Source organism: Osmerus eperlanus, chromosome 25 (genome assembly GCF_963692335.1).
Source record: "Osmerus eperlanus chromosome 25, fOsmEpe2.1, whole genome shotgun sequence".
Lineage (NCBI taxonomy): Eukaryota > Metazoa > Chordata > Actinopteri > Osmeriformes > Osmeridae > Osmerus > Osmerus eperlanus.
Window position 1 is genome coordinate 6,227,000 of NC_085042.1, and position 17,836 is coordinate 6,244,835.

The 17,836-nt window shown below is 52.6% G+C and overlaps 1 protein-coding gene across 1 annotated transcript; it reads left to right on the plus strand.

Moving 5' to 3' along the window:
* The first annotated feature begins 187 nt into the window (after positions 1–187).
* Positions 188–16,019, plus strand: txnrd2.2 (thioredoxin reductase 2, tandem duplicate 2). The gene is made up of 17 exons (XM_062451470.1): positions 188–292; positions 609–674; positions 845–901; positions 1,041–1,185; positions 1,477–1,551; positions 2,088–2,166; positions 2,316–2,378; positions 2,781–2,851; positions 5,267–5,286; positions 5,597–5,688; positions 6,202–6,376; positions 11,051–11,187; positions 12,162–12,257; positions 13,085–13,177; positions 13,663–13,734; positions 13,834–13,931; positions 14,274–16,019. Exons 1-17 carry the CDS (start codon positions 217–219, stop codon positions 14,395–14,397), a joined length of 1,539 nt encoding a protein of 512 aa, XP_062307454.1. The 5' UTR covers positions 188–216; the 3' UTR covers positions 14,398–16,019.
* The last annotated feature ends 1,817 nt before the right edge of the window (positions 16,020–17,836 follow it).

Consider the following 17,836-nt stretch of genomic DNA (forward strand, 5'->3'; position numbering starts at 1 on the left):
GTTTGACAGTGTTGCATCAGTATCTCATCCAGCAAATGATGTTAGTGCAAATGTGTTTCGATTGGCAATAAAAAGTCAAAATCATACTGTTTAAATATTGATTACATTAGAAAATAATAAGGGTAGCATATTCCCAATACCAAAAATACTTTTTTTTTTATCAGGCACATCGCAGGACACGTAAGAACTCAGTCAAGGTCCTTTCGTAATAACAACATGGCAGCCTTCTGTAGGGGCAGGCACCGATGGAAACGCAATACTTACTTTCAAATTATAACAAGAAACTTAACAGGTATCGTGCTACTTATCTGATCATTGCAGGCACACACAAGACCCACATAGCATGAACTATATGAATTACGGTCCAAGCTGTGACATTACTGGCCTTGGCGCAGCTGTCATCCTGATAGTGTTTCGCTACCTGCTGAAGGAGAGACTTGAACTGGAGAACAGTTGCATTATGTGTTGGAACCCTTGCGTTGTCTAGCTAGCTCGTGCATTGATATAGACCAAAAAAGCTCAAATCTAATCGTACTTTTTGTTTAACGTTAAACATAATTGCTAGGTCTGCTTTTTACGGTTTACGGTATGTGTGTTTCTTCACCTAGGGAAATTTGACTATGACCTCGTTGTTATTGGCGGTGGGTCTGGGGGTCTAGCGTGCTCCAAGGAAGGTGAGTTTTTAACCTTTAGCAAGCCTCAACAGTAATGGCTTTAGTCTGAAGTTCCCTCGACTTGTTATATTGGGCAGTTGCTTGTAGAGGTGAACCGTCTGCATACGTAGCCTTGTTTAGTTTATGGCACTGGTACCTTATTCACTGGTACCTTATTCATATCTTTACAGCTGCTCAGTTGGGACAAAAAGTTGCTGTTTTGGACTATGTGGAGCCATCTGTTAAAGGTAGGAGATCTCTCTAAAGCCAACTTACCTGTATAACAGAGGACTAAAAAACAAACTGTTTCTGATTAAAACAATACAATGTATAAGCGTTTAAACTGATGTACTCAAAAGGTGGTATGTGTTAATGTATCCTATCCAGGCAGTAAGTGGGGCCTTGGTGGTACGTGTGTCAATGTGGGCTGCATTCCCAAGAAGCTCATGCATCAGACAGCTCTGTTGGGGTCAGCTGTAGAGGACGCCAAGAAGTACGGCTGGCAAATCCCAGGCCCTGTTTCACATGACTGGTAAGACTCGAGATGAGGACACAAGGAAAATGTTGTCGACTGATTTTGAGCTTGTGAGCTTAAGTGTTTTGACTGAACGATACCATCTAGTGGTTCTCAGTGGTCCTGCTTGAAAAACTCTTTTCAAGGTGATTTAGCATCTGGGTGTCTGAAGTAGTCTAGTCTAGTTCATTGAATAATACTACAGGACAGTACTTTTAGAAGTGCTTTATTTCATGATCTCTTGAGAATTGAGTCCTCACAAGAATAGCAATAGCCTACAAACTTGTATGTGTGTGTCTGTTTTACTAGGCCTACCATGGCAGAGGCTGTGCAGAACTATATCAGGTCTCTTAACTGGGGCCACCGTGTCCAGCTACAAGACAAGTAAGTGACTCTTTTATCTATCATAACTAAGTGGATGTCGTAAAGGGCCAGTTGAAGACAAAATCAATTGTCAAGTGAGGTATAAAAAAATCGAGGATAGCATGCTGAATGAATTCCCTGAGGACAAACAGGTGTTGACCTGTGCGTGTGTGCCCGCACTCCCTTAACAGATGTGCTGGTTGTGCAATAGGATTTCTCACATCTAAATCCAGCACTTGACAACCCTTCAGCGCTCCAATGGGCCTGCCTTGTACTTCTTTACTGCCCTTGGCCAAAAATCTGCCTTTGAGTGAAGATCTTGAAAGTTTAACTGAGTTGAATTCGTTCAACTCACCCCACAGCATAAATACCGCCCTGCCGCGCCATAGCAAAGCTAGCTCTTGGGTAGTGTAGCTGACTGAAGCACTGTTTAAGGCGGTTGTTGCGTGCGAGGGGCAGGAGTACCCGAGTTCGAACCCCGGTGCGGCCAGGAGATGAGGAAGGGGGTCCTGACAGCGTCGCGGCAGCGACTCAGACGTGTTGTCTGTGCCCCGCAGGAAAGTGAAGTATCTGAACCTTAAGGGGCGCTTGGTGGACGATCATACCGTCAGCGGGTTGACCAGAGCGGGAAAGGAGGTAAGCCACATTAGCAACGGCAAAATAACTGTCTTTGTGTCCTTCCTGTGTTTTGAATGGACATGAACGTTGACACTAATGCTTCTGTGTCTTGGCCTTGTGTCCTGGATGAACCCGCTGGGGTCCCCTCCCACTCCACCGTCTCACAGACGATCCTCACCGCTAGGAACATTGTGATTGCAACTGGCGGAAGGCCAAAGTACCCCACACATGTGAGTGTGTTGGCCTCCACGCTGCCTCCCTCTTTCTCTTTTCACCTTCTGTCTTCCTCCCTCCCTCTTCCTTCTTCTTTCTCTTTTTTCCCTCCCTCTTTCTGTCTCTCTTCCTCCCTACACCCTACACCCCCGCCCTCCTTCTCTCCCTCCCTCCCTGCCTGCCCTGGCTCCTGTCTGTGTAGTGGCCTTGCAGGGTAGACAGGTCAGTGGGAGAGGACGCCTGGCTGATCCTCCCAGGCTGCCGTCTCTCCAGCCTCCCTGTAGTACAGCGCAGGCTCTGGCTCACTGCTGATAACGGCTTCACACAGCCAACGACCCTCTCTGCTAAAGCCCAGCAGAGCTGACCTTTAGCACCCCCTTTAGATTCAATGATGATGATGATGATATGAACTGTTTCAGGTCCCTGGGGCAGTCGAGCATGGCATGACCAGCGACGATATCTTCTGGCTGAACGAGTCCCCTGGAAAGACGTGAGAAGCCCGCTCTTACATACACACACACACACCTACACACCACACAGACACACCATACACTCACGTGCGCACACACCACACACATACGCACACACCACACACGCTCACACAACATTTGATTTACCTTTCCCAAATTGTCGCTAAACCTAACTCACTTGCGTAAAGCTGCTCTTTGGTCTTTTCACCACTTGGTGGCGATATGCATTCATTCGCCGTCCCATGTCGAGCCCTCTGCAGATTCCTTTGTGACAGGGCGTTCTGAAACAGTCACAAACACACGCACCAGAATGCACCCAAAATGCTTTGCAGGGAACTCTGAATTATCCACTCAAGGAGCACTTGAGTCTAGGAAGCCCTTTCATGTGAGAGGTGCTGGAAGTGTGCCTCTCTTCCTGCCCCGAGGCTGGCAGAGGATGTCATTAGCGCTGGTGTTAGCCAGCAGCTAGCTCTCCTCCTCCTCAGTGGATCCCTGGCAGGGTGCTTCTGTTTGGCATTGTTGTTGTGCCGGGGAGCTGTCAGCACTGCAGGTGTGTGTGTGTGTGAGGTGCTGTGGAGGCTGACAGGCGGAGGTTGTCGACGACGATCCCAGGTGAGAAACGTGTGTCTAGCAGGGGCCAGGAGCCTGCACACACCTGAGTTACACACACACACCTGAGTTACACACACACCTGAGTTACACACACACACACCTGAGTTACACACACACACACCTGAGTTACACACACACACACCTGAGTTACACACACACACACACACACACAGACACACACACCTGAGTTACACACTCACACACAGACACACACACCTGAGTTACACACACACACACCTGAGTTACACACACACACACACACAGACACACACACCTGAGTTACACACACACACACACACACCTGAGTTACACACACACACACCTGAGTTACACACTCACACACAGACACACACACCTGAGTTACACACACACACACACACACACCTGAGTTACACACACACACACACACACACACACACCTGAGTTACACACACACACACACACACCTGAGTTACACTCTCACACACACACACACCCGGGGGCCACGGGCAAGACCGAGGCTGCCATCACCACGGCAACGAGACGGCTCACGGAGTGAGCGCGTGCCAGCGCCGAAGAACAACCGCGCGTGTAGGAGATAGTGGAGGATGTGTTGCCACGCAGACGGCCAGACAACAACAACATGTCATTCAAGGACTCCAAGCCTCCGGTCGGAGCTGGGTCAAGCATTCTGTCCATGATGCTCTCTCCTTTCTGAGGTGTCCTCTTTATGTTGCCATGGGCTTTGACTCCCAGACAGACACGAAGGAGGTACCTGGTTCACACATCCTCTATCGCTGGTCTACACGGGCTGAAATGACTGCTCAAGGTCCCTCGAAGATAAAACAGTACCAAAGCCTGTTTCTGCAACCTACCAAGCTCAGGCAGGAGTTCAGGACTGATATGTAATCAGTGTGTCCACTCCCCTAGAAGTATCCAGTCCTTTTCATAAGTACTGCCATGGTCTGACTCAACAAGGACTCTCCCGTGTCATTCTTTTACATGGTACAGTGGTATGGGGATGGGATGGGTGTAACTCATGAGAGCGTTTGAGCGCAGGTTCAAATCCCGCCTGCGGCTTCAGAATACATTATTACCTTGTCTCTGTCTCTGTGAAGACAGTGGGGGCCAATGAGGACGGAAAATGGTACTTTCCACCAGTGAAGGCTGGAGACATTCCCCATGCTCCCCCACTGCACTCTGGGCCGTGAGAGAGAACAGAGAAAGGCAACCGACTGAAACGTATAGCCCAGGCGCGAGGACCCAGAGGAAGGAGAGGAATCGGGAAGCTCCCATCCCTAATCCCTCCGAAAGCCACCTCACGATGGCCACTAAGTGCAGCTGTCTGTTAGGTGGACACGGGGAGCAGAGGGCCCTCTGTTAGTGCTTCACGCTGGCCCGAGGGGGTGGGTTAAGGAGGAGTGGTGGGTGGGGAGGGGGCTTACAGGGCTGTCAGGCCCTGGCTGTGGGAGCCTTCAGGGGGGTGAGGGGGGCCCTCCCTGTGGGGGTAGGGCATCACTCAGCAGGGCGATGTATGGACTGAGCCCTGAACATGGTACGCCCTATCCACGGGGATTAGCCTAAATGCTAGCCGTTAGCTCTCCTCGCCGTCATGGATGTCAAGGCTGGGATTAGAGGTGTGATTCACCTCGACCACACACACACACACACATTTTCAACACTCGCTTTACTTCCCATGTTCAGGGTTAATTGTGGCCTCTGTCTGGGATGAATTGCTATAGGCTAATCAGTCATGCATATTGTTAAAGCTAAGAAATGTATGTAAGACATATCTTAAAGGAAGCCAATAATGAATAATGCCGTATCTCTTTTTCTGTTTCCAGACTTGTAGTTGGTGCCAGTTGTATCCTTTCACCCGCCTGTCATAGGACCTCGGCTTGTGAACGAATCACTAGTTTGGTGACTCAAACTCTGTAATAACCCCTTTACATGTATTGCGTTGTCTATGAATCAATTGATTACCAAGTCAGTTCATTTGAATCGAATCACCTTGTGACTGAGTTCAATCACTACCGTGGTGCCTTGTAAAGTTATACCCCTGTGAGTCCCCCTTTTGACTTTTAATTTTTATTTTATTGTCTGTGAAGGACGTATTTGTTAGAAATGTGTTGTGGTGTGAAGGCCTGGGTTTTCCTTTACCTCCTGTTGTGAAGATGTGGCTCTGGAGTGTGCAGGGTTTCTGACAGGCCTGGGACTGGACACCACCGTCCTGGTCCGCAGCATCGCCCTCCGGGGGTTCGATCAGGTAACTGCGCCGCCACGGCCACATTCTTAGGAATAATATGAGTAGTGCATTTCCCAGCGAGCCCGGGCCCCGAGGTCAGGGCCCGGGGTGGGGGCTGACAGGTGCCTGGCAGGCATGCTGGTCTGGGTCTCCCCAGGTACGCTGAGGCAGGGCTGGTTAGTTTACACTCTGAACAGCCTTGCTTCTACTCTACAGCCAGACTCCTACTCTCTCTCTCTCTCTCTCTCTCTCTCTCTCTCTCTCTCTCTCTCGCTCTCTCGCTCTCTCGCTCTCTAGCTCTCTCTAGCTCTCTCTCCCTCACTGTCTCTTTCCCTCTTTCTCTTTCCATCCCTCCCTCCCTCTCTCTGTCTCTCCCCTCCCTCTCTTACTCTCTGTCCAGGCTGACAGCCTGAACCAACCAGTCTCAACCTGCCAACCTGGCTTCTACATGCCTGTGCCTGTGTCACAGCTAGCCTCAAGGCTGTGGTGTTTCGAAATCAGACATCAGACCGTGTATCCTCTTGTGTGTGGCAGCAAATGGCGGGCCTGGTGACGGACCACATGCGGGACCACGGCACCAAGTTCTGCTGGAGGTCTGTCCCCAGGAGGGTGGAGCGGCTGGGCTCGGGAGAGCTGCAGGTGACCTGGACCGACACAGGGACAGGCCAGGACCAGGTGGACACCTTCCAGTCTGTTCTGTGGGCCGTAGGTGTGTGTAGTATGTGTGTGGTGTCTGGGGAGAAAAGAGAGTGTGTGGGAACGCACTTCTGTGTCTGAGAATTCGAACACCATCATGGGTGGTTCAACCTCAACAAAACTAAAGTCCATTTTCTGTTGATTCAGTATGATTTCCTTAATTTTAAAAAGAGTTCTTGGGCCCGATGTGACCCGGTATTAGCAGATATTAGTTGAACCAGGCTTTCCTCCCCAGCCCAGAGTTTCATTGTCGTCCACCCCAGAGTGCCGAGTCAGCAGATCACCTAGGTATCAAGCCCATAAACAAGGTAATAAAATGTGAGGGATGGAACCACCAGGGGAGACGTTAATCACTCTCTCTCTCCCCCCAGCCAAGGGCAGGATGTGCCCAGGCACAGGGTCGCCACATTCCCCCCTTTGTTCTCCCGCCCTGGGCCTTTCCTGCCCCCTCCGTGCCAGCCCTGCGGAAACCAGCCAGCCCTGCCCATCTGTCACCCCCATCCCTGTCTGCCATTCCCTGGCCTTGCCTGTCCCATCACTCCCCTCCCCCTCCACTCCCACTATACCTCCTCTTGGCCATCCCTCTCTTCTCTATTCCACTGTTATGATATATCTATCATTCCAGCAACAATGGAGGGAACATCCTCCCGCTCTCTCATCGCTCACGTCTCCCAGGGATTCGCTTCCTTAAAGCCGGTCTCTCCACGCCTCTCCGGGCTCCCCACAGCCGCGTGTCTGGGTACTGCCAGCCCTGGTGCGTGTGCCCCCATCTGTGCCCCCTCGTGCGGCTGTGCGTGTGACAAGGACCCGGGTGGCCCTGACCTCCGAGGGGAGGTCGTCGCTCGTCCCTCGTCGCGTCCACGCCTTGTCGTCGTGGCAGCTGTGCCGGTGGCGTCCTAGCGTGTCATAGCGTGCGACCGGCGGCGAGGGTTATTTGCACGTCTCGCACTTTTAAGCTCCTGGGCACCAGTGTGGCCCCTGGGTAGTTTATCACTCTGCAACTTACATGTTAAAGAGCAACGACACCCCGCAATTAGCCTGGTCTCTTTGTTGGATTTGTCAGAACCAAGACCAGGATTGATTAGTCGATATTTTAGCCGTGCGGGAATATTAACCATAGACGTTTAACTCAACATAGGAAGTTTTAGTATTTTGTTACTCTGTAAGTAATGATTCTCAATTATAATTGAGGATATTAATAGCAGTAGAGCATGTTAGCAGGATGTTCGATTATATTAGTCCTCTCCATGGTAACGTGTGTGACAGTCCTACAGGTTAGAGTCTTGACTGAAGGGGTTTTCCTTTTGAAGTGGAACATCTGTGAGTGCTCTGTGGTGTAGACGACCATTTCCTGCTCCGTGACCTTACACTAGAGGTCGGCCCTGCCCCCTGGCCTCGGAGGAGATGTAAAAGGCCAGGGGCGTCTGTGAGGCCGCTAGCTGGCCATCAGGGACCTAGTACTGTACATCCTTGCCCTGCCTGGCCCCCCCTCCACCCTTCCTATGGCCCTTCCTGCCCCCCCCCCCCAGGCCAGGTGGCTCAAGGACAAACCAGGAAACAACACATTTCCTCTTCTGGTGGACCTTGTAGTCCTCTCTCTGTCCAGTGAGGTTTGGGGTAAAAGGGGGGGTGCACTCAGGTGCAGGGATATGGCACCAAGTTTTTCTGGATGTTTCCCGGCATGTCTTGCTTTCTCTCACTCTCGCTCACCCTCCCTCTCTCTGGCCCCCACTCCCTCACTTGTCCTTTCTCTCTATCTCTCTCTCTCTTTTCCCTCTCACTCTCCATCTCTATTTCCCTCTCTCTCTTTCTTCCCTCCCCCCCCTCCCTCTCTTTCCCTCACGCACAGTCACTTCCGCAGAGCCAGAATAAAGAACCTCATTAAGTCATCTTCCCCTTCAGACAGGAAATGGAACAAGCCCTGAATGACAAGCCATTTTCGGGGGAACTGAAAATAATAATAATCTATTTCCAAAACACTCCGCTCACCACCTTACAGCCTTTTGTCTTTGCTCATTTGGGATCGATCTGATAAGGGCCACCCGTCTCATTTCAAGTCGTGCCAGAGTGCATGTTGTGGCTAATTGGCCGGCTGGCCAGGACACTTCCTCCTCACGCCACGGCGAGCTTTGTGAAGCGGCCTATCAGGGCCACAGCACTGTGTGCGACTCCAGCCTCGACCAGACCTCTTATCAGCTGCCCTCTGTTGTTGTGTCCTCAACACACAATGGGCACCCTGGCACTCCCCCAGATCCCCAGCCCAGCCCCCCAGCCCAGCCCCCCGGTCCCATAGCCAAGTCTAATAGCCCAGTCCCCCAGCCCAGAGGCAGAAAGAGGGCAGGAAAAGGCTGGGCGACACTGCTGTAGACTGTACACGGGAGAGAGAGAGCGTTAGCCAGATGGAGGTGGGAAAGACAGAGAAAGGCAGCGAAAGAAAAAGGTCCGGGAGAGAGGGAAATAGTGATGGAGAGAGAGAGACATCAGCCAGGAGCGAGGCTAAGGAGAGAGAAGCAGAAGGAAGGGAGAGAGAGAGATCTGTGTCGGTTCTGGTTGCTACAACAGAGCTGTGTTGTTGTGGGATAGGCGGGTCAGGGGTCAGCGACATCAGAGGTCGCCGATGGAAGGAGTTCATTCTCGCTTTTGGAAAAACATTTCCTTCGCTGTGGTTTGGGACAGGGTGACGTTGCCTCGTGCATATCCAGAGGAGAGCGGGTCAGATGGTATCTGGGAGGGCCGTCTGAGAGGGGACAGAGGCCCGGGGCCTGCCCTCCAGAACAGTGGGGCCTGTATGAGCGAGCGTGGGCCCTGCCAGAGCAGCTCTCAGGGGGGAGCTCTGGTAATCTACCTCTCCCTCTCGTTTGACCTCCCTACCCCCCCCCCCCCTCCTCTCTGAGCCTCTCCATACGACGGGTCCCTCTCTCTCTGTGACTCCCTCTTGCTTTCTCCCCCTCGTTCAGCCTCTCGTATTCTCACCTCGTTTTTCCTCGACCTCTCTTTTCTGCTCCGCGCCCTCCCGCTTTCTTGCCCCATCCTCTACTCTATTGTCTCTCACCCATCTCTCTCTCGCTCTTTGGTTCTCTCTCTGTCGTTCTTTCTCTCTCTCTCCCCCCCCCCCCCCCCCCCTTCTTCCCGCTCCCTACCACCCATGCTGCAGTAATGGGCAGGTCCACCGGCCCTCCAGGTCTGGCTGTAGTGTGTGTGTGTGTGTGTGTGTGTGTGTGTGTGGGGGGGGGGGGGGGGGGGGGTTGAGGGGGGAGAGGGGAAACAGAGGAAGTTGTTCCCTGGCTCCAGCCAGGAAAGGGGTCTTGGAGGGGTGGGGATGGTGTGTGTGTGGGGGAGGGGGGGGGGGGGGGTTGTTATTCTTGTTGTATGATAGCATCTACGTGGATCCCTCTGGGTCCTGTGGAGAGGAGGCGGCAGTGTTTATTATGTTACCCAGGCAGGGAGAGCTGAGCCGAGGGGAGGAGCGCAGGAGGGTGGTGGAGAGGAGTGGAAGGAGGTTGAGGAGAGGAGGAGCGGAGGGTGGAAGGAGGAGTGGTGGAGGAGTAGATGGGTTGCCAAGGCAGCAGAAGGCACTCCTTATCACTATGAAGACGAGGGAGGGGAGAGGGGCGGGTGTCGACAGCATCCGTCGTCTGCGGAGCAGGAAGTGGCAGAAGTGACATCTCGGGGCCCCAGGTGGTTGATGGGATGCTTATCCCTGCCTGCCTTATTATTCACTCCTCCTAAAGACAAACCTCCACCCCCTCCCTCTCTCTCTCCCTCTCTCTCTCCCTGCCTCCCTGTTTCCCTCTCTCCCTCCCTCTCCCTGCCTCCCTGTTTCCCTCCCTCCCTCTCCCTGTTTCCCTCTCTCTCTCCCTCTCTCTCCCTCCCTGCCTCCCTGTTTCCCTCTCTCCCTCCCTCTCCCTGCCTCCCTGTTTCCCTCTCTCTCTCCCTCCCTGCCTCCCTGTTTCCCTCTCTCCCTCCCTCCCTCTCTCCCTGCCTCCCTGTTTCCCTCTCTCTCTCCCTCCCTGCCTCCCTGTTTCCCTCTCTCCCTGCCTCCCTCCCTCTCTCCCTGCCTCCCTGTTTCCCTCTCTCTATCCCTCTATCTCCCTCCCTGCCTCCCTGTTTCCCTCTCTCCCTGCCTCCCTGTTTCCCTCTCTCCCTGCCTCCCTGTTTCCCTCTCTCTCTCCCTCTCTCTCCCTCCCTGTTTCCCTCCCTGCCTCCCTGTTTCCCTCTCTCCCTCCCTCTCTCTCCCTCCCTGCCTCCCTGTTTCCCTCTCTCTCCCTCCCTCTCTCCCTCCCTGCCTCCCTGTTTCCCTCTCTCTCTCCCTCCCTGCCTCCGTTTCCCTCTCTCCCTCTCTCTCCCTCCCTGCCTCCCTTTCTCCCTCTACTTCTCTCCCCCAGCTGAACAGATGTTTTCTTTTCTAATTGCTGGATGAGCTCCTCTCCCTCTCCCTCTCCCTCTCTCTCTCTCTCTCTCTCTCTCTCCCTCTCTTTTTTCTCTTCTTTGTGGGACGGTAACAGAACGTGCCTTTTAAAAAACCTGGTTGCGTGCCAGCCAAACGGTATGTGTCAAGAACACTGACCAGACCCCCCCCCCCCCCCCCCACCACCACCACCACCACCCTCCATCTCTGTCTTTCTCTCTCCTCAGGGTGTAATGTAATATAGTGACCCTGGGTGTTTTTTCTCCTCTCTGGCTGCAGGCAGGGCTCCGGAGACCAGGGCGCTGGGTCTGGAGGAGCTGGGCGTGCGCCTCAACCAGGACACGGGGAAGATCCTGGTGGCCTCCGACGAGGCCACGTCCGTGCCCGGCCTCTACGCCGTGGGCGACATCTGCCAGGTGGGCGCACAGGACCCCGGAGACGCCAGGAAACGCCAGGAAACGCCTCGACCGCACTGCGGGATAGGCGTTGTTGTTGTTTGTTTCTTCAACTGATATTCCGTCACACGGTAGCCTGGATAAGGCTGCCAAGTGGTTTGTTTGTCTCTCTGTCTGTCTGTCTCTGCCTGCCTGTCTGTGCCTGCCTGCCTGTCTGTCTCTGTTAGGCTGGCAGAGATGCACGGAGCAGTTCTAGCTGCTGTATTAAATATCAGCTGTCTCCCTGACGTGGCCAGCTGGAGTGCTCCTCGCCTCCCCGGCCCTCTGACTCACACTCAGATGAGCGCGGGGGCCTTTGAAGGCCTCTCCGCCTGTCAGTCTGTCACTGCCAGGCGAGGGGGGGGGGGGAGGGGGCTTTTAAAGGAGGGCACCGAGCGTGATAGCTCCGTCGATAAGCCTGGACATCTGATTCAGCCACACCTGAGGCCGAGGCTGTTCGACGGTGACTCAGGCAGGACGGATGTGTAAACACAACACCTGAAAATACCGCCCGGCAGAAGCGTGCGCTCGTACATACAACGTATACACACACACACACACACACATTCCCATTTCATACTCACACACACACGTACTACAGTAGCACTGGTACACTGTGCATACCAGTCACTCACACACACACACGCACACACTGCCTGAGGAAAGCAGGATGTATGTGGTAATCAAGACTTCAGACAGACTCTCAGACCTGCCCTGCAGCCCTACCATATCCTCTGTGGTTAGACTGGATGTGTGTGTTTGTGTGTGTGTGTGTGTGTGTGTGCGTGTGTGTAGAAGTGACTAACACAGACAGAATTACCTCAGTAGTGTAAGTTCTGGTGGTTTTGTAGTGTGGTCATTATTATGTTACATAGTCAGTCTCCTACTTATTAACTTAGGTGTTTGTGGTCATGGATGACGTGTGTGTGTGTGTTAACAGTGCTCTCTGCTCATAGGGTCGTCCTGAGTTGACCCCTACCGCCATCAGGGCAGGAAGACTACTGGCTCGCAGACTGGCCGGCCAGACCGCTCAGCTCATGAACTACGACAACGTGAGTCATCCTTCACACACACACACACTCTCACTCTCTCTCTCTCTCTCTCTCTCTCTCTCTCTCTCTCTCTCTCTCTCTCTCTCTCTCTCTCTCTCTCTCTCTCTCTCTCTCTCTCTCTCTCTCTCTCACACCTCACACACACACACACACTCTCTCCAACACACATGCGAACACGTGTGCTCACATCAGCACACACACTAACACACTTTCTCTCACACACACACACACACACTCTCTCTTTATCTCATATACTCTCCTACACACACACGGTAGAATTTCCCTTCATCTCCCCACAGATTGTCCAGACGTGCTTTTTAACCTAAGTGAAATCAGTGGCACTTTGGGTGTACGTGTTTGTGCTGGGCTGCGGGCTGATGTGTAGGCTACAGTTTGTGGGATGTTGATGGCTGGGCCTCCTAGATCGTCAGTAGCGACAGCAGTCAATGGCCATTTTTCCAAATTCAATACAAATAAAACAATCGTAATGACAGATTGATGACCTGTTGTTTGGGGTTTCATTTAGTCTCACTCTTTTCCTGTCATTTCTTTGGGTCCGTCTGTCTGTCTGTCTGTCTGTCTCTCCGTCTGTCTGTCTGTGTACCTGTCTGTCTCTCCGTCTGTCTGTCTGTCTGTGTACCTGTCTGTCTCTCCGCCTGTCTGTCTGTGTACCTGTCTGTCTCTCCGTCTGTCTGTCTGTCTGTCTGTGTACCTGTCTGTCTCTCCGTCTGTCTGTGTGTGTACCTGTCTGTCTCTCCGTCTGTCTGTCTGTGTGTGTGTGTGTGTGTGTGTGTGTGTACCTGTCTGTTTCTCCGTCTGTCTGTCAGGTTGCCACCACAGTGTTCACCCCTCTGGAGTACGGCTGTGTGGGTCTGTCAGAGGAAGAGGCCGAGAGCAAGCATGGCAAGGACTCCATCGAGGTTTGTGTGTGTGTGTGTGTGTGTGCTCACACCTGCACCAGGCCAGGGTTGGACCCTGTGGGGACGGGGGCGTGGCCGGTGTGTGAGTGACAGGCCATCGGGAGGTCTGATTGAGGTGTTGTCAAGGTGATGACGGATCGGAGACACCTGTGGAGGTGCATCCTCCAGCTGCGCGGCTGGGCAGACTTGTGTCAGCTCGCTCAATATAAAAAAAATGCACAATTACACGCACACACCATCTATGTGTGTCTAGTTGGTGATCTAGTACTATATTAGAAATATGCTGGATGATAAGACACTTTTGTTTAACATCGGTGCTTCTCCACTCATACAAGTGCATTGGTACTAAATGTGTTGTATGTAAACATTGTGTACTGATTGTATAGAAATTAGATGTGGGCTGAGCCTGTGTGAGTCTATCTATTTCATGCTGTGTGTGTGTGTGTGTGTGTGTGTTTGTTTGTGTGTGTGTGTGTTTGCACCAGGTGTACCATGCCTTCTACAAGCCACTGGAGTTCACCGTGGCTGAGAAAGATGCCAGCCAGTGCTACATTAAGGTACGACCATCCCCCCAGTCTACCAGCAGGCCAGGCGCCCGGCTGGCGCCAGACCTCCGGAGGCCGGGGGTAGTCACGGTGCTCCTCTCTCCCCTGCAGGTGGTGTGTGAGCGGGGGGGAGACCAGAAGATCCTGGGGATGCACATTACAGGCCCCAATGCTGGGGAGGTCACACAAGGATTCTCGATGGGCTTCCAGTAAGTTCCACCCCCCTCTCCTATATGGCAAATCTCCCACTCCTACACACAGCTAAGGAAATATCTGATTTTATTTTTTATGTGGTAAGGGTTAGCTGAAATGCTGGATGGGAATGCCTTTGGGGGGAAAACAAACTGATAGTCTAACTTACGACCAGATGTTAAATTCATGTGTTTGGATGAGTGCTCTGTATGGTGCATTGTCAGTTGTAGAGCTAAGAGATTATTATTATTATTATTATTATATTTTTTTTATCAGGGCTTTTCAGAGTAATTACCTTTCTACAGATTGGGGTCAGTCTCTGAATAAAAGGTCTTTGTGGTGTGTGTGTGTGTGTCCAGGTGGGGGGCCACATACAGACAGCTGGTGGAGACAGTAGGCATTCACCCCACCTGTGCCGAGGAGCTGACCAAACTCAACATCAGCAGGCGTTCAGGTCTGGACGCCACCGTCACAGGCTGCTGAGGTTAAGCAACCCCCATCTCTGAACACAGCGAAGCACACAGGGCCCACAGCGACAGGGTCAGGGCTTGGTTAAAACCGGAGCACTCGCTCTCTCCTCCCTCTCTGTTTGTTGAGCCAAAATGGCTGGCCGGTTTCTCCACAGGTTAGGGAGTTTTTAAGCAGCTGGAAGTCAGCTCGGCAGACTTGGGAAACTTGGGACCCAGGTTTGTGTCGCCTAACAAGCAGAGCCAGATTATCCCATGGAGCCCCAGTGTGTGTGTGTGTGTGTGTGTGTGTGTGTGTGTGTGTCCTGGTTCTCCTGGAGCCTGTGGGTCCTGTCTGAGGGAAACCTCCAGCCACAAGCAGCGTCCCTCACATAAACACTCTCATAAATCAGGGTATGGGCCAGTTCCCGGTTTGTTGAAAACAGAATCGTACGAGAGCGTGGGCCTTAAACGTTTCTGAATATATATTCTGCAAATGTTGTTGTTTCTCCGCCTGTACTTCCTGTCCATTAGTCTTGAAAGTGACACATGCCAGGATGCAGGGAACACACACACTCACACACTCTTACACTCGCATACACACACACACACTCACACACACATGCCTTGGCCCCTGACACTGATGGATGGCCCTGAGCCGTCGCCGCGGTGACACCACCCCGTTTCCCAGGGACACACACAAACATTCGGCGGGCCGGCTGTCAGTCAGTGGAGCGAGACCGGGACCAAGCCTGGCCAGGGAGCTTGTTCAGGCCTCTGCTCCAACACTACGCCTCCTCCTCCTCTTTCCCTAACCTCCTTCTTTTCCCTCCTCCTCCTCCTCCTCCTCTTCCTTTCTTCCTCCTATTCTTCTCCTCCTTCTATTCCTCTCCTTCTCTCGCCCTCTGAGGAATACAGTGGGACTGTAATAACAGCCTGTGTCTGGCCGTGTGTGGATGCCTGGGCCAGCAGAACCTGGCAACCCTATCCCCCTGCGGGAGAGACTGTTGCAGAGAGCCGTGGTAGTACCAGCCTCTACCTGAAGGTGGCAGTATTGCCTTCAGATTTACCTCCAAAACCTTGCAGGCTGAGCAACTGTAGGATAGGGTATCAAACGTATTCCTCCAAGCACTCAAGCTGCACATTTAATCCTTTAATCCAGCATTAGTGATATGTGTTATTAGATGAAGGCGGAGTGCTAGAGTGGTATTCTAGTGCCAACCGATAAGGGTTATCAGTTGTGTATTTACACAACTGGCCGTTTAGCCCTTCAGAGTCAACACACTGGGAGATAACGGAAATGTGTTTATTTCACTAAAGCCCTATTAGACTGTCGTGATCCTTTAAATCACGCAGATCATATCATATGAGCCCGAGTCATCAAACATGCCCACCTCTCCCTTTGTCGCCCAGTCGCCCTGGTCTGAGTGGTGGCTGCAAGGGCCTGTGGCACCGGAGGACTGGGCCAGATCTGTGTCGGAGAAGAGGAGGAAGGGAAGAGAGGAAGGGAGGGATGGAGGGGGTTAGAGGGTAGACCGCTGGGTCGGTTTATTTATGTTTGAAGTCTAATCTGCCCGGCCTGATTAATGGTCCTGTAGAGGGGAGTGACAGCAGAGCGGTGGGAGAGAGACAGAGAGAGAGAGAGAGAGAGAGAGAGAGAGAGAGAGAGAGAGAGAGAGAGAGAGCGCTACCAGGTTTATTTGGATCTGGAGCTGAGAGAGAGTGGGGGGTGGGGGGCGGGGGGCGAGTGTGGGGATGCAACTGTGTTGCAGGAGAGGGGGGAGGGGGGGAAGGGTTAGGAGGAAAAGGGGGATTCCTGTGTGCTGTGTTCAGGGACGGGGTGCTGACTGAAGGACCTGACCCTCGCTCGGCAGGAACAGCTTGACTCCATCGCCCTCCGCAGCACTCTGGAGCACATGCTCCTCCATCTCGGCCGAGGCCGGGGCCGAGGCCGGGGCTGAGACTGGGGCCGAGGCTGGGGCTGGGACTGAGGCTGAGGCTAGGGCTTGGGGTGGGACTATTACTAGGGCTGGGGCCGGGGCTAGATATGGGGTTGCCCCACTCTACTGCTGCTTGGGAGAAGGTGAGAGGCCCAGTAGCATGGGTAAGTGAGCCTGTTGGTCTCTACAGTGCCAGGCTGAGCCAGAGTCACTGTGAAGGAAGTCATTGAGGTCATTTGTGAAACTATTATGTCTGTTTTCTTTCGCTCTCCATTTCCTCTCTACCAAACTGTCCCTGTGTTATGTCGGCTGCACAAACGCACAAAAGTCAGAATCAGGATTTAGGTTTTGCTGAATTAGTTTTTCCACTGGTATTTGTATGTATTTATGTACAGGATATTATTAAGTGTTGTTCTCCAGTCCGGGGCCATAGCCAGGGATATTGAAGGGGACCCCAGCCACAGTCTCAGCCTTGTCACACGTGTTGCTCCCAGGGTCAGGGTAGAGCTCTGAGGTGGCCTGCTAATGATGACTTGCACTAAAACCCTCAACAGGGGAGGGCATGTCTGATGTCACCAGGCCACCAACTTTAGTTACTGTAAATAGAGTGGCCTCATTTGCCATAAAGCTTTGTGCTTTATTATTTATGATGTCAAGTAATAAAATATCATAATGAGTTTCAATGAGGTGCCTGTGTCTCTGTTGAATCAACAATGGAAAGTTGTGGGTGTGTGCCTGCAAGATTGTGTGTGTGTGCGTGCGCTGGTATGCAAGCAGGAGTATCTGCGTGTGTGTGCCTGTGTGTGCGCATCAGTACAGATGTGTGTGTGTGTTTTCTCTGGAAGTCTGGCGAGGTGTTAGTCGTAAGGGTCAGCTCAGTGGAGGAGGCGGTGCAGGGCAGGGGTACTCCCTCTCTGACCCCCACCGCCCCACCCCCATCTCTGCTGACAGGCTCCTATGCAGACCTGTCACTCAACCCTCTTCACCAACAATGGCAGAAATTCCTCTCTGTTTGTTTGGTTAAGGACATGGCTCTCTCGAACCCGGAGACTCTTCGGGACTCTCGGCGGTCTCACTCGTGCACTCGAGGTGGTGTCAATCTGGACGCCAGGAATACAAGTTCGGGGAGCGCCCCTAGAACAGTGGGGCTGTGTTCATGAAGGGGTCGTTTTTATTCATTTAGCCTGAACGATGAAGCAAACTGGTTACGATGGAAGATGTCACTGGGCACACCTTAACCCTTGTGTTATCTTCGGGTCATTCTGACCCATCAGTCATTGTGACCCACCGTTGTATTGCGACAACTTTACCGCATACAAAAACAAAGTGAAGCATTTTCTTTTAACCGGTGGGCTGTCTCAGACCCCCCACATTGCGAAGGTTAAAATAAAATTATTTTTATTTGTTTTTGTATTGGGTAAAATTGGGTAAACACAACGATGGTTCGTTATGAACCTTTGGGTCATGTGACCCGAAGACAGCACAAGGGTTAACATGTTGTTCCGCTAAGGTTCCGCTCCAAGGTGGAATTAATCC